Here is a 14,257-nt window from a genome sequence, read left to right as displayed (position 1 = left end):
CCCTAGATTTCACAAGGGGGGAAAAATTCACTAAGTATCAATAGTGACAAGTGTTGCCGGGTGTGGTGTCCCAGGCCTTTTAATCCCAGCACTTGGGAGGCAGAGACAGAAGCAGGAGGATCTCTGTGAGTTCACGGCCAGGATAGGCAGGGCTATACAGAGAAACCCTGTCTTGAAAAACAAGAGCAAAAAACAAAACAAATAAACAGTGTCTACAGCTGATGTCACAAGTAGCAACTCTATACTAAAATTAAGACAAATGGGTCATATTGGGGGACTTATACTATTAGGAAATTACAAGGCAACCATATCCACTGCCAAATACTATTTCAAGATATAAATTTCACTATTGGCAAATGCCTGATTTTAGCATCTTTTCCACTACCATAAAGAGGTATGTTAAAAAGCCGGCAGTGGTGGCACACGACTTTAATCTCAGCACTCAGGAGGCAGAGATCTCTGAGTTCAAGGCCAGCTAGGTCTACAGACGGAGTTTCAGGACAGCCAGGGCTACACAGAGGAACCTGGTCTCAAAAAACAAGGACAAAAAAACCAAACTAACCAAACAAAAAAGAGGTTATGCTAAAAAGAAACAAACAAGCTAGGCACCTGTAATCCCAGTACTAAGGGAGGCATAGGCAGGCAGATCTCTGTGAGTTCGAGGCTAGCCTGGTCTACAAAGCAAGTACAGAACAGCCAAGGCTACATAGAGAAACCCTGTCTTGAAAAACCAAAAGAAATAAGCAAGGTAGCTTGGCATAGTGGCTCATACCTATTTCCCAGGATTTGAGACACTGAGATAAAAGAGTGGCCACAAGTTCAATGCCTGCTAGGATATGTAATAAGTTCCAGAGGACTCTATAGTGAAAAAATAAAAAATAAAATAAAATAAATCACAGAAAAATGGCAATAATAAGACTGTGACAACATGGTATGTGACATGAGCAAATGATACCAGAAACAAGCTAAACAAAAATACTGCACGTTAGTGTATTTGAATGGCTAATATAAAAGTCACTTGGTGGCAGTATATGCTTGCACTCCTCTGATGCACCAAGGAAGCCGATTCTTCTATGACAGTGCATTAAAATAAAAACATTGATTTTTTTTTTTGCTTTGCTTTGCTTTGTGCTGGGATTAAAGGCATGTGCCACTACCCCACTAAATGCTGGTTTTTGACAGGTGTGGTGGCACGCACCTATGGTTCCCATGGAGACTGAGGCAGAACCATCCTGCATTCACGTCCAGCCTAAGCTACTTTATAATTTTTTTTTCACCATTTGATCATATTCAGGACTGACTCCTCAATATTTAACATCTGATCTTGAGCACAAAAGGCCAACTTCTAAAACCTAGATTTTTATCAGAAAGTCAGAAATTAGGAACATGCCAACTAAGAGTAAACAGTGATGTAATTAAAGCCAAGGGACCAAGTTGCTAAGTTAGAGAAAAGCCACTGTTCATCTGGAAGTTAGTCCAGAATACAAAAAATTTTGGAAGATTAGTGCTGGTGGTTTATACAACCAGGGTTCCAAATATGCTGCCTCATTCCTTGTATCTGCAGAAAGCTGCCTCCCGTAGCATTTACCCAAAAAAACCGAAACCACATTGGAGAATCCTGCCAGGCACCAAAGCTCTCAGACAGGTGGAAGGCCAGTATTAGGAAACCCAAGAGAATATATGAGATGCTAAGACCAGGAAGATTGTGTTCATTAGAATGGCCAACTTAAGAGTGTGCTGGAGACAACAAAGCTTGTCTTAGACCTCTCAAAATCCTTCCTTTGACAAACTGCACCCCCCTCCCCCAAGACTGAGTGCCTTTAAGAACCACCACCTGCCATCGGTGCATATTTTTCAAGAAGGCATCTGCACTGCAGATCTCTGCAAGAGGGGAGCTTACCAGTCAGCTCACACCAGCAGGCAGACGTGTATACAAAAGAAGCTTAAAAAAGGCCGGCAGCGTCCCTCCTAGTCTTTTCACAGACAAGGGAGAAAGGGGGTTCAACCAGCCCCGGCTTTGTCTGACCGCTCTCCTCTCCCCCCCCCCATCCCCCGCAGCAAGCCTTCCCTTTTGTGATACTGCTATTGAGGCTTTGCTATCGAAAACATGAAATCAAAACATGGTGACGGCTTGGCATGACTGCAGTTATTATCTTCTGGAATATAGCAACTGATTGCGTGTCCCCACCCCCCACCCCCAATGCGCCGGTGAAGAGCCGGCCGTGTTGCAGATGCAGCCAAGAATCCATCTTGGACTATCGGAAGCTCTCTCCCAAACGTTCCTATGCTATTCTAATCACGCCTCATCTACTTGAGAGCCACAGAAAAAAAATCTGGCATTCAGTTTAGCCAAAAACAAAAACAAACAAGCAAAAAAAGTAATAAAAATTCCTGATCCCTCCTGGCAAACAATGTTTTTGGAAGACTACCCCCCATGTAAGACTGTGTCAACACCTATCTGCAAACCTGCAAGGCCACCCCTTTCTACCACCACCCCTCTCAAAATCCTAAGGACATCATTTCTCCCACGACCCACCTGTCACAATCCTCTGAAGCTCTCTAATCCTCCACTAAGTCACCCCCCCCGCCCCGCCCGCACCTCCGCGTTCCACCCTAGGGCTCTCCGCCCTCCTGAACTCGATCCCCCTCGGTGCACCGAGCCCTTCCTCCGTTTTCACCCCACTGCGGTGTCCTCACTTGCAGGGGGTCAGCGTCAACGCCCACACTCTGGACCACCTTCTCGTCTCCCCCCCCACCCCCCGCCCGCCACCTGTTTTCTTCACACCCCGTTATTTCCTCACCGCGGCTCGGCCCTTGGATCCCCTCCCTCCCCCTTTGCCTGTTCCTCAAATGCCCGCCAAGGGGCTGAAGCCGCCCGCCCCGCCCGGAGGGGCAGTCGCACGCGCTCCCCAGGGACCGAGCCCCCCGCGCGCCTCACCCGCACAGGAGGAGCCGCAGCTCTTCGGCCCCAGGGCGGGGCAGGCTCCGGGGCTCCCGCCGCCTCCAAGCGCTGACGGCTCGGCCCCGGAGGACGACGAGGAGACTGACGGGGACTGAGTGGCCGCCGACGACTCCGCCATGGCTGCACGAGCAAGGGCGGGAGAGAGGTGAAGAGAGCTGTGGGGCGGGAGGGTGGGAGGGGACACAGGATAATCCAGCAGCAGGCTATCCGAATCTACCTCGCGTTGCCGGTTCGGAAGACTGACTCCGACAGACTGACTGACTCAGCTAGGCTCCGCGGGGAGAGAGGCACAAGCGCGCAAGCGCACAAAGAACCCGAGGACGCGCGGGCGGCGGCCGAGGCGGCGCGCAGCGACGCAATGCGCAGGCGCAAGAACTGCCCTCTGCGCTCCCGCAGGAAAGGACGCATCGTGACTGGCCCCGTGGGTGGGGCGGGCCTCAGGAGGATGGGGGTGGGGGGAGGGCTGAGGTGTAAGGGGGGGGAACTGACGTAAGGGGCGTGGCTAAGCACTAGAACCCGCACGGCACTGCAGCCCCTGCTGCAGATTAATCGTGCCGGGTGTCCCTACCCCCAACCCCTTGTTTCTTTATGTGAATATTTTCTAGTTGGCAGACTAAGGAGCGAGATTTCTTTGTGCTGCTACAGATTATTATTATTTTTTATCATAAATCCTAGTTGACGTCTTTGTCTGATGCGTACCAGCCTGTGATTCCAAAGAAAAGCCTTTTACAATGTATAGAGACCCCCCCTCCCCCCTGTAATGTTCTTTTTTAATTATCTGGTCGTGTCGTAATATCGCCTCACCGAGGCGGACATGGCACAGTCTCGCATTTGATAGGTGGAGAAAGATGCTAAACAGAATGAGAAACTATTACTCATTCCAATCACATTGCAGTGCAGTCACAGGTTCAACTTCATATTTTTATCTTGTTTTTCTTCCCAAAGAAGGCTTCAGTTGCCTTTTCTCTGAATAGAATCTGAGCTAGAGAGGACATACTTTGGAAGAGGGGAGAAAAAGGCTGCCAAGGAAAGGAAAACCAGGAGATAACATCTTGTTGTGATGGGGGAAGGGCGATAAAATGAGGTATTAAAATTGAGGTGCACACACACACACATAAACTTTTTAAAAACGAGGCACAGATACACATAACTGAATTTTATTCATGTCCTTTAAAAAAGACATTTGAAACTGGACATCAGTTTACATCGGATTTTGCTCATCTATTTTCTTCTGGGTTGACTTGCTAAATTCAAAGCCTTCTTACATCTGCTCAAAAAATTTGAAAGTACACAATAATGATGATGATCAAAGCTGTGGGATTTGTTGTTGCTAAGCAGCAATCGATGACCCAAAGTACAATTGCAGGTTCAGCAAATCCTGTAAAGATGCAAACTCATGGAGTGGGTGCTAGGCAAGCAGGTTGCTGCAGGGTAGGTGGGGGCGGGGTAAGGGGTGGGGGTGGAAATCTTCTAGAACAAGCTGTGGACATCTTCTGTCCTAGACAGTTTTTTAAGGTCAAATAAAGCTCAGCATTCTGGTTGTTGCAATGCTGTGAAAAAGTCTCAGAATAGCCAGGCGGTGGTGGCGCATGCCAATAATCCTAGCACTTGGGAGTTCAAGGCTAGCCTGGTCTACAGCTAGAGCTGTTACACAGAGAAACCCTGTCTTGAAAGAACAACAACCAAAAAAAAAAAGAAAGAAAGAAAAAGAAAAGAAAAGAAAAAAAAAAAAAAAGGCTTAGAATATTTCCCAAAATGACTCTGGAAATGTCTTATTCCATCACTCAACAGCAGGCATCAGTTAATGCAGCAAACTGTCTGTGATGTTGTTGAGTGCCAGAGTAAGACAGCAAAAGGAACTATACGCCGGTGTGATAATCCAATTACTTATTTTAAAAAATCTATGTTATAGCCAGGAGTGCTGGGTAATTTTATGTTTATACTTTTCACAAACTAAAATCATCTGCGAAGAGGGAACATTGATTAAGAAAATGCTTTCAGGGCCCAGCATGGTTCAGGGGTTTAGAACTTTTTAGGTCTAGATAGGCCTAAAGATAGAAAGAGGTCTTATGTATATGAGTATTCTTTTATTTTTCTCTTTTCCATGCACACCAGAGAGGGAATAATGGTTGTGAGCTACCATGTGGTTGCTGGGTATTGAACTCAGCAGCCAGAACTGCTGAGCCATCTCTCCAGCCCCCAACTTTAAACTTAAAAAAAAAAAAAAAAAAAAAAAAAAAAGCAGGGCACGGTGGCACACACCTTTAATCCCAGCACTCGGGAGGCAGAGGCTGGCATGATCAATGTGAGTTCGAGGCCAACCTGGTCTAGGACAGCCAAGGCTACACAGAGAAAACCTGTCTCGAAAACCAAACCAAACAACGAGAGAGAGAGAGAGAGAGAGAGAGAGAGAGAGAGAGAGAGAGAGAGAGAGAGAGTTATCCTGTAATGAATGCGGCGATTTATTAACCCAGCACCCTTTGTTCTAATGCTTCTTGTTGGCAGTTGCTGCCTGTCCAGCGATCCCGTCCAGATCTCTCTGTCCCTGAGGTGTTAGCTTTTGGCACCCATCTTGGTCCTTTTCCACCATTTTCAGCCCTAGGGCTTGGAGGACCCGGCGGGCCACACTCCTGGAGCCTCTGCTGAAGTGGCAGGGCCTGGCACCGTTTCTCTGCCGTCCTTCTTAGAGCTTGGTCATGGAGCCCACCCCTGCACCACCCCAGGGGTACAGGTGCCGTGCTGTGGACGCAGCTCGTGTGGAGAACCGGTTCGCAAACTGGGGCAAGCTCGTTATGTTTGGCCAGCTTGACTTTGCCCACCCATTCAGGGACTTTCAGCTTCCTCGACTTTTTTGAGGAAGGCTGCCAGAGCGCTGAGGAACGCCTGCTAGTTAACGTCTTACAGAGAAACTCCAGGCATCGCGTTGCCTCTGTATTTATTTATTTATTTTGAGACAGGGCTTCTCTGTGTAACAGCTCTGGCTGTCCTGGAACTCGCTCTGTAGACCAGGAGTGGCTTCGAACTCACAGCTGTCCCATCCGCCTGCCTCTGCCTCCCAAGTGCTGGGATTAAAAGTGTGAGCCACCACATCTGGCAAGACTGATTTTTTTTGTTGTTTGTTTTGTTTTTGTTTTTGAGACAGGGTTTCTTTGTGTAGCCTTGACTGTCCTGGACTCTCTTTGTAGACCAGGCAGGCCTGGAACTCACAGTGATCCTCTTGTGTTTGCCTCCCCAAGTGCTGAATTTCTTGTTTTGTTTTGGCTTGTTTTTGTTTTTGTTTTGAGACAGGGTCTCTCTGTATAGTCTTGGCTGTCCTGGACTCGCTTTGTAGACCAGGCTGGCCTTGAACTCACAGCAATCCGATTGCCTCTGCCTCCCGAGTGCTGGGATTAAAGGGGTGTGGATTTTTAAAGTGTGAATTTGTAAGGCTGTGGGACTTTTAAAGTTAGCAAAATGTTTTATCCTGTGATATTTATATGAACGTGTGATCTTGGGGATGAACAAGAAAGGAAAGGTTGTGGCGTTACAGTAATATGTGTCTCAAGTTGCCAAGGAGTCAATCGTGCTGGATAGTCTGAGATACCAGGTATGACGGCACAGGTCTGTAATCCCAGCACTCTGGCAGTTGAAGTGTTTGTTTAGTTTACATTGCTCTGCCTGCATGTAACACCTGCAGGCCAGAAGAGGGCACAAGATCTCATGCCACCATGCAGGTTCTGGGAATTGAACTCAGGACCTTTGGAAGAGCAGCCAGCGCTCTTAACCACTGAGCCATCTCTCCAGCCCTCAGCTCAGAGACTTTAAAAATATATTTATCTTCACGTGTATGTGTTTGCTTCTGTGAGTTCATGTGTGAGTGCCACATGCCTGCAGAGGCCAGAGGAGGGCGTAGGATCCCCTGAAAATGGAGTAGCGGGTAGTTTTGAGCTGCTATGTGTGTGCTTAGAATTGAATGTGGGGCCTCTGCAAGAGCAGTATATGTTCTTTAACCGCTGAACTATTCCTACATCCCAATTAAAAAAAAAAAAATCGGGCCGGGCGTGGTGGCGCACGCCTTTAATCCCAGCACTCGGGAGGCAGAGGCAGGCAGATTGCTGTGAGTTCAAGACCAGCCTGGTCTACAGAGGGAGTCCAGGACAGCCAAGGCTACACAAAGAAACCCTGTCTCAAAAATTAAAAAAAAAAAAAAAAGATCGGGCGCTAGAGAGATGGCTCAGAGGTTAAGAGCACTGGCTGCTCTTCCAGAGGTCCTGAGTTCAATTCCCAGCAACCACATGGTGGCTCACAATCATCTGTAATGTGATCTGATGGTCTCTTCTGGCATGAAGGGGTACATGCAGGCAGAGCACCGTATATGTAATAGTAATAAATAAGTAAATAGTTTAATTTATTTTTGGTTTGGTTTTGGTTTTGGTTTTTCAAATATGCCTGTTTTTTGCATTATAATTTTTTTATTAATTCATTCATATTACATGTCAATTGTTATCCCATCCCATGTTTCCTCCCATTCCTCTCTCCCTCCCGCTTTCCCCCTATTCCCCTCCGCTATGACTGTGACTGAGGGGGACCTCCTCCCCCTGAATATGATGCTAGGATATCAAATCTCTTCTTGGTAGTCTGCTGTCCTTCCTCTGAGTGCCATCGGGCCTCCCTATCAAGGGGACATGGTCAAATATGAGGCACCAAAGTTCATGTGAAAGTCAGTCCCCACTCTCTACTAAACTGTGGAGAATGTCCTGTCCCTTGACTAGATCTGGGTAGAGGTTTGATGCTCACTGCACATATTGTCCTTGGCTGGTGCCATAGCTTGAGCAGAATCCCTGGACCCAGATCTGCCCATCATAGTGTTCTTCTTGTAGGTTTCCAGGACCCTCTGAATCCTTTTATTTCCCCATCTCCTATATTTCTCTTTTTTATTATAATTTTATTTTATTTTATTTATTGCATATGCGTATTTTTTATCTGCAGAGGAGGGTATCAGATTACATTATAGATGGTTGTGAGCCACCATGTGGTTGCTGGGAATTGAACTCAGGACCTCTGGAAGAGCAGGTGGCGCTCTTAACCACTGAGCTATCTCTCCAGCCCATATTTCTCTCACCTAGAGTCCCAATAGGATGTCCTCACCTCTATCCCACTTTCCTGGTAAGTGAAGACTTTCATGGGACATGCCCCTTGGGCTAGTGTCCAGATATAAGTGAGTATATACCATTTGAGTCTCTTTGCTTCTGGGTTAACTCACTCATTATGATCATTTCTAGTTCAATCCATTTGTCCACAAATTTTGGATTTTTTTTTTTTTTTTTTTTGGTTTTTTGAAACAGGGTTTCTCTGTGTAGCCTTGGCTATCCTGGACTCACTTTGTAGATTAGGCTGGCCTTGAACTCGCCTGCCTCTGCCTCCCAACTGTTGGGATTAAAGATGTGCGCCACCACGCCTGGCTATAAATAAATCTTAAAAAAAAAAAAATGCTATGCATGGTGGCACAGGCCTTTAATCCCAGCACTTTGGAGGCAGAGGCAGGTGGATCATTGTGAGTTCGAGGCCAGCCTGACCTACAAAGCGAGTCCAGGACAGTCAAGACTACACAGAGAAACCCTGTCTTGAAAAACAAAAAACAAAACAAAACACAGAAAACAAACAAGAAAAAATTTAAGGTGATCATGTGGTATTTGTCTTTTCTGTGACTGATTAATTTTACTCCACATAATGACTGCCAGTTCCTGCAAATCATAAGATTTCATTTTTTTATTCCAGAATTATGTTTCATTGTGTGTATGTGTGTGTGTGTATTATATATATATATATATATATATATATATATATATATATATATATATATATATTTCACTGATAGACACGGTGGCTGAATCTGTATCCTAGCTGTTGTACATAATGCTGAAAGAAACGTGGAGAGCCAGAAGTCATGATGTATTTCTGTACTCAAAGGGCTGAGGTAGGAAGGTGAGAACGTGAGGCCAGCCTGGACAAAATCTAATGAGAGTCTCAAGCAGAACAAGACAAAACGTGGGCATCTTAGATGCAATGGTTTCCTTTCTATCAGATACATGCTGGGTGTATGTGGGGGCGGGGAGGTTTACAGGATCATATTGTAGTTCTGCTTGGAGTATTTTGAAGTTCTTCATATTTTCCATATGGTTGTGCTAAGTTGCACCTCTATCAAGATACAAAGAACATGCAAATTCCCCCTTTCTTCACATCCCCGAATTTGTTAGTTTTCTTTCTGGTACCAGGAATTGAACGTAGGGCCTCTTACATGTTAGACAGGTTATTTACTGTTAAGCCATTTCCACCCCACCCCCACTTGCTCTTTTTTTTTTTTTTTTTTTAAGACAGAGTTTCTCTGTGTAGCCCTGTCTGCCCTGCAACTCACTCTGTAGACCAGGCTGGCTTCAAAATCACAGAGGTCCTTTTGCCTCTGCCTCCTGAGTACTCCACAGCCCTTATTAATTTCAACTTTTTTTTTTGTATTGAAACAGAGTCTAAAAAAAAAAGAGACAGAGTCTAACTATGTTGCTCAAGGTGGCCTCAAATTCTCCATCCTCCTGTCTCAGCCTCCTGAATAGCAGGAATTACAGGTCCACACCAGCAGGTTAGGTTATAAGCATCCAACTGTATTCATATATGCATATATATGCACATGTATATTTAAAAACTATGGATCTGGGCAGTGATGCACACACCTTCAATCCCAGCACCTGGGAGGCAGAGGCAGGTGGATCTCTGTGAGATTGAGGCCAGCTTGATCTACAGAGTGAGTTCCAGGACAGCCACAGCTACAGAGAAACCCTGTCTCCAAACCCTGCCCCCCCCCTTAGAACAAAACAAAAACAAAACAAAGAGAAAACAACAACAACAAACCAGTGAGCAGGGCTGAGTCCTGGAGTTGACCTGGAGTTGATTCCCAGAATTGGGGGTGTGGGGAAGGCCATATGCTAATGAGTTGTTTAATCCTGGGAACTGTGTGGAGGGGATCGCATCATTAGGACATTTCAATCTTGTGGGAACCTGAAGAGTAAATTTTCAGAAACTAACATGGGCTGGGCCGTATGGCTTCTGACATAGTCAAACGATTCAGTCAATACAAGATACCCAGAGCTTCTTCCAGCGTCACCTGTGGGCTGCTTTCATTTTATAAGTAGAAGCAGGAGAGTCTAAAATAATGCTAAAATACAGTAAGTACACAGACTAACAGCATGATGTACCACTGTGCCTAGTTTACTAAAGTGTTTTTATTCTCTTTGATTACATATGTGTGTGTGTGGGGGGAAGGGGTATGTGCATGTGAGTGCAGGTGCCCTCAGAGGCCAGAGACATTGTATGTCCTGTGGGGCTGGAGTTCCATGAGTGGTCCTGGAGCCAACCTGGGGACCACTAGAGGAGCTGTCAGTGCTCAGAACCACTGAGCCGTCTCCTCAGCTGTGCCATCCACCCTTTGTTGTTGTTGCTTGAGACAGGGACTCTCTACATAGCCCCAGCTGTCTGGAAGTCACTTTGTAGACCAGGCTGGCCTCTAATTCACAGAGCTACTTCTTCAGCTTCCTCACTGAAATCAAAGGTATGCACCACCACACTTGACACATAGCCTTTTTTTTTTTTTAACACAAAGGATATTGTGCTTTATGCACTGCTGTGCTGTGCACATTGCACTCTTCTAGAATCTTCTCTGGAAGATTGTTTTGAAATGTTTGATGGCTCTACTGTTGGCTGTACTATTAATAATGAAACAATAAGGTCTTAAACTTTGACTATATTACTATGCTGAGTTCTTTTTTTTTAAATTTTTTTAAAGATTTATTACGTATACAATGTTCTGCCTGCATGTATGCCTGCATGCCAGAAGAAGGCACCAGATCTCATTATAGATGGTCATGAGCCACCATGTGGTTGCTGGGAATTGAACTCAGGACCTCTGGAAGAGCAGACAGTGCCCTTAACCTCTGAGCCATCTCTCCAGCCCACCATGCTGAGTTCTAACATGTATTGTTTGTGGTAGTGGTGATGTTGTTAGAGTCGGGCTGGCTCTGATTGGCCTGGAACTTGCTTGCTCCGTTGTCCAGGGTGACCCCGAAACCTTTGGTAATCCTTCTACGCTGGCTCTTATTTGTTTTTATTATTTATGTTTATATTACTTTGTGTATTTCTTTTTTTTAATTTTAGTTATTTATTTTTACTTTATGCACATTCATGTTTTGTCCACATGTATATCTGTATGAGGTGTGAGAACCCACGAATTAGGACTTACAGACAGTTGTGAGCTGCCGTGTGGAGCCAGGGAATTGAACCCGGATGCTCTGGAAAACCAACCAGTGCTCTTCCCACCTCCCACTCCCACCCCCACCTCCCTGAGACAGGGCTTCTCTGTGCAGCCTTTGCTGTCCTGGACTCACTTTGTGGACGAGGCTGGCCTCGAACTCACAGCAATCCACCTGCCTCTGCCTCCCAAGTGCTAGGATTAAAGCCGTGTGCCACAACGCCCAGCTCCAACCAGCGCTCTTAACCACTAGGCCATCTCTCCATCCCTACTTTGTGTATTTCTGACACATGTGAGTTGAGCACATGCCCTCCATGGCTTCCCTGTGTAGGTAATAGAACAGTTTTTGGGAGTCTGTTCTTACCTTCCCCTTTGTTTTGAGGCTCAATCGCTCTTAATGTTCCTGATACTTTGCTAGCTGTTTTGTGTTCCTCTCCTGCCTCTGCCTCCCATCCCCATAGGAGTGCTGGGATTACAGAGATGAGTTACTGCATGCAACTTTTTTTTCCTCCTTTATTAATTTATTCTTGTTACATCTCAATGGTTATCCCATCCCTTGTATCCTCCCATTCTTCCCTCCCTCCCAATTTCCCCTTATTCCCCTCCCCTATGACTGTTCCTGAGGGGGATTACCTCCCCCTCTATATGATCATAGGGTATTAAGTCTCTTCTTGGTGCAACTTTTTTTCTGTGGGTCCCTGGGTCATCAATCAGTCTTGTGAAGCAAGTGCTTTTGCCAGCTGAGCCATCTTCCGGATATATATATTTATATATATATATATATATATATATATATATATATATATATATATATATATATTTAAAGACATAAAGTCTCTGTTGACTAGCCTCAGATCACCTTCCTGCTTTAGCTTCCTCGGTACTTGGGACCACAGGTTTTCCTTTCTCTTTTCTTTTCTTTTTCTTTCTTTTTTTCTTTCTTTCTTTTTTTCTTTTCTTTTTTTGAGACAGGGTCTCATTCTGTGTATTTTGTTGGTTTGGTTGGGTTTGGATTTTCAAGATGGAGTTTCTCTGTGTAATCAGCCTGGCTGTCCTGGACTTGCTTTGTAGACCAGGCTGGCCTTGAACTCACAGCAATCTGTTGGGGACAGTAGGCCATATTGTCAGAGCCTGCACCTTTAGGTTTCCATTTCTCCAGCAGTCTGTCATTTACCAGAAACCAGCTGACCCTGTTGTGATTCGGCAGTCAGACTAAAGATAAGATTAAGATGGAGCCACCCTGTTGTGGTTTATCAGTTAGACTAGCTAAAGATAGAGCAAAATATTCGATGTGACAGAATGTTATGACCTGCTTGGACTTCCCCGTGTCTTGAGATAGCTTGCTGCTGGGTTGCCATAGCAATAGACTTCCCTATCTCCTGCCTTATAAATACTGCTGCTTAAAAAACAAAATTTGAGGGCTTGATCAATGATTCAGACTTGCTCTCCTTCTTTGTGTCTTGTATACAGGTGAATCTCCTCCCGAGCTTTAGTTGAATCCCTGTAGGCCGGGGCAGCTATCCACCTGCCTCTGCCTCCCGAGTGCTGGGATTAAAGGTGTGTGCCACCACTGCCCGGCCAGGGTCTCACTCTGGAGCCCTTGTTGTCTCCTAGGACTCAGATCCACCTGCCTCTGCCTTTTGAGTTCTTATATTAAAGGCATATGCCACCATGCTTGACATTCAACACTCTGTTTCATATACAAGATCATTAAGGTGCCAATATCTAGCTGTATCTGTCTGTCTGTCATCTATACTATTTTGTGAACCTTGGGAGTCAGACCCAGGGTCTGCCACATGTTAAGCATGTATTCTACCATTGAGCTACATCCTGTGCCCAGGACGGCTTTTTATTTTTGTGCCGATGGGATCCAAGCTAGGGCTCTGGGCAGTGATTGATAAGTGTTTTTACTATTGAGCTCCACCCCAAGCCCAGTTGGATTTTAAATGATTTCAAGGCAGGCAGTAGTCTATCCTTTTGAAGTTGCTTAGCCATTGGTCCTGTAAGCAGGTGGTGAGAGGCCGAATGGTGTCACTGTGCCATCAGTAAGGAATGATCCTTAGCTGTTTACACCACAAGACTGAGAGTCTGTGGAAGACAGGAATGTGTCTTCTGCAGCATCATTGCCTCTCAACTGTGCCTGAAACATAATGAATGTCCTATTTTAGGAAAGCTTTGGAATCTGAGTCACAGTGAATGTCATTTTGGACAACAATTTTTGCTATTTTTATGCTCCCTAACATACATAAGTACCTTGAGTATTCATGACTTTGTTTTGCTTTTCCAGAGTGACTATAATGACCAGTTCCAGACTAACCACAGAACAGTCATCAGGGACAAGCACATCTTCTTTAATCCAAAACCCTGTGGGCAATAGAATGAGTATGTAACTGATGGAGCAGATTCAGAGAGATGAATTAGCTCACCTGAGTTTGCACAGCTAATGAGCATTAGTACCAACATTTAATGCCAGTCACTCTGGCCCCAGATCCAATGGCCTTAACCACTCAAAAGTGGCTACATGTTACCTATCACCTCCGGTCATGCCATGTGCCTGCATCCACACTGAGGGCATTTTGGGAGTGGGTAGAAACCTCGTGCAATGGAAACTCCATGTAACCTACGAGAATAACCCTGGCAAAGACTCCTAGTAATGGAGGCCATGCAGGCTGAACTGGCCATCTTCTGTAAGGCAGTAGAGTGTTCTGGACTGGAGCCTAGCATTATCATCATCAGAGAGACCAGAGATACTTCATCCAGCAACTGATGGGCACAGATGCAGAGTCCCACAGCCAAACATTAGGCAGAGCTTGGGGAGTCCTGTGGAGGAAGAAGGATCAAAGGAGCCAGAGGGGTCAGAGACACCACAAGAACATGGCCACGGAATCAGCTGACTGGGTTTCATGGGGGCTGGAAGAGATCAGGGACCCTGTAAGGGGTCTCACCTAGGTCCTATGCGTATGTGTTATGGCTGAGTAGCTCGGCGCGGGATTCCTACAGTGGGAGCAGGGGCTGTCTCT

The 14,257-nt window shown here is 45.8% G+C and overlaps 1 protein-coding gene and 1 long non-coding RNA gene across 6 annotated transcripts in view; one reads left to right on the top strand and one right to left on the bottom strand.

Moving 5' to 3' along the window:
* RTN3 (reticulon 3) overlaps positions 1-3,316 on the bottom strand; it is a 58,570-nt gene extending 55,254 nt beyond the window's left edge. For 2 of the 5 annotated variants that reach the window (XM_084760416.1, XM_084760418.1), the window contains exon 1: positions 2,939-3,286. In XM_084760416.1, the coding sequence (XP_084616542.1) occupies positions 2,939-3,080 (142 nt within the window). In that variant the 5' untranslated portion in view covers positions 3,081-3,286. Of the gene's footprint in view, positions 1-2,938 lie in introns of all 5 variants that reach the window. The other 3 variants (XM_084760414.1, XM_084760415.1, XM_084760417.1) reach the window with 3 other exon arrangements.
* The window catches only part of LOC311586207, a 199,933-nt gene that overhangs the window by 37,832 nt on the left and 147,844 nt on the right, over positions 1-14,257 (top strand). The gene's annotated exons all lie outside the window — the stretch shown is intronic.

The sequence above is a fragment of the Acomys minous genome (genome assembly GCF_964271855.1).
Source record: "Acomys minous genome assembly, chromosome: 2".
NCBI classification, from domain to species: domain Eukaryota; kingdom Metazoa; phylum Chordata; class Mammalia; order Rodentia; family Muridae; genus Acomys; species Acomys minous.
This window is presented reverse-complemented; position numbering and strand designations above follow the sequence as displayed.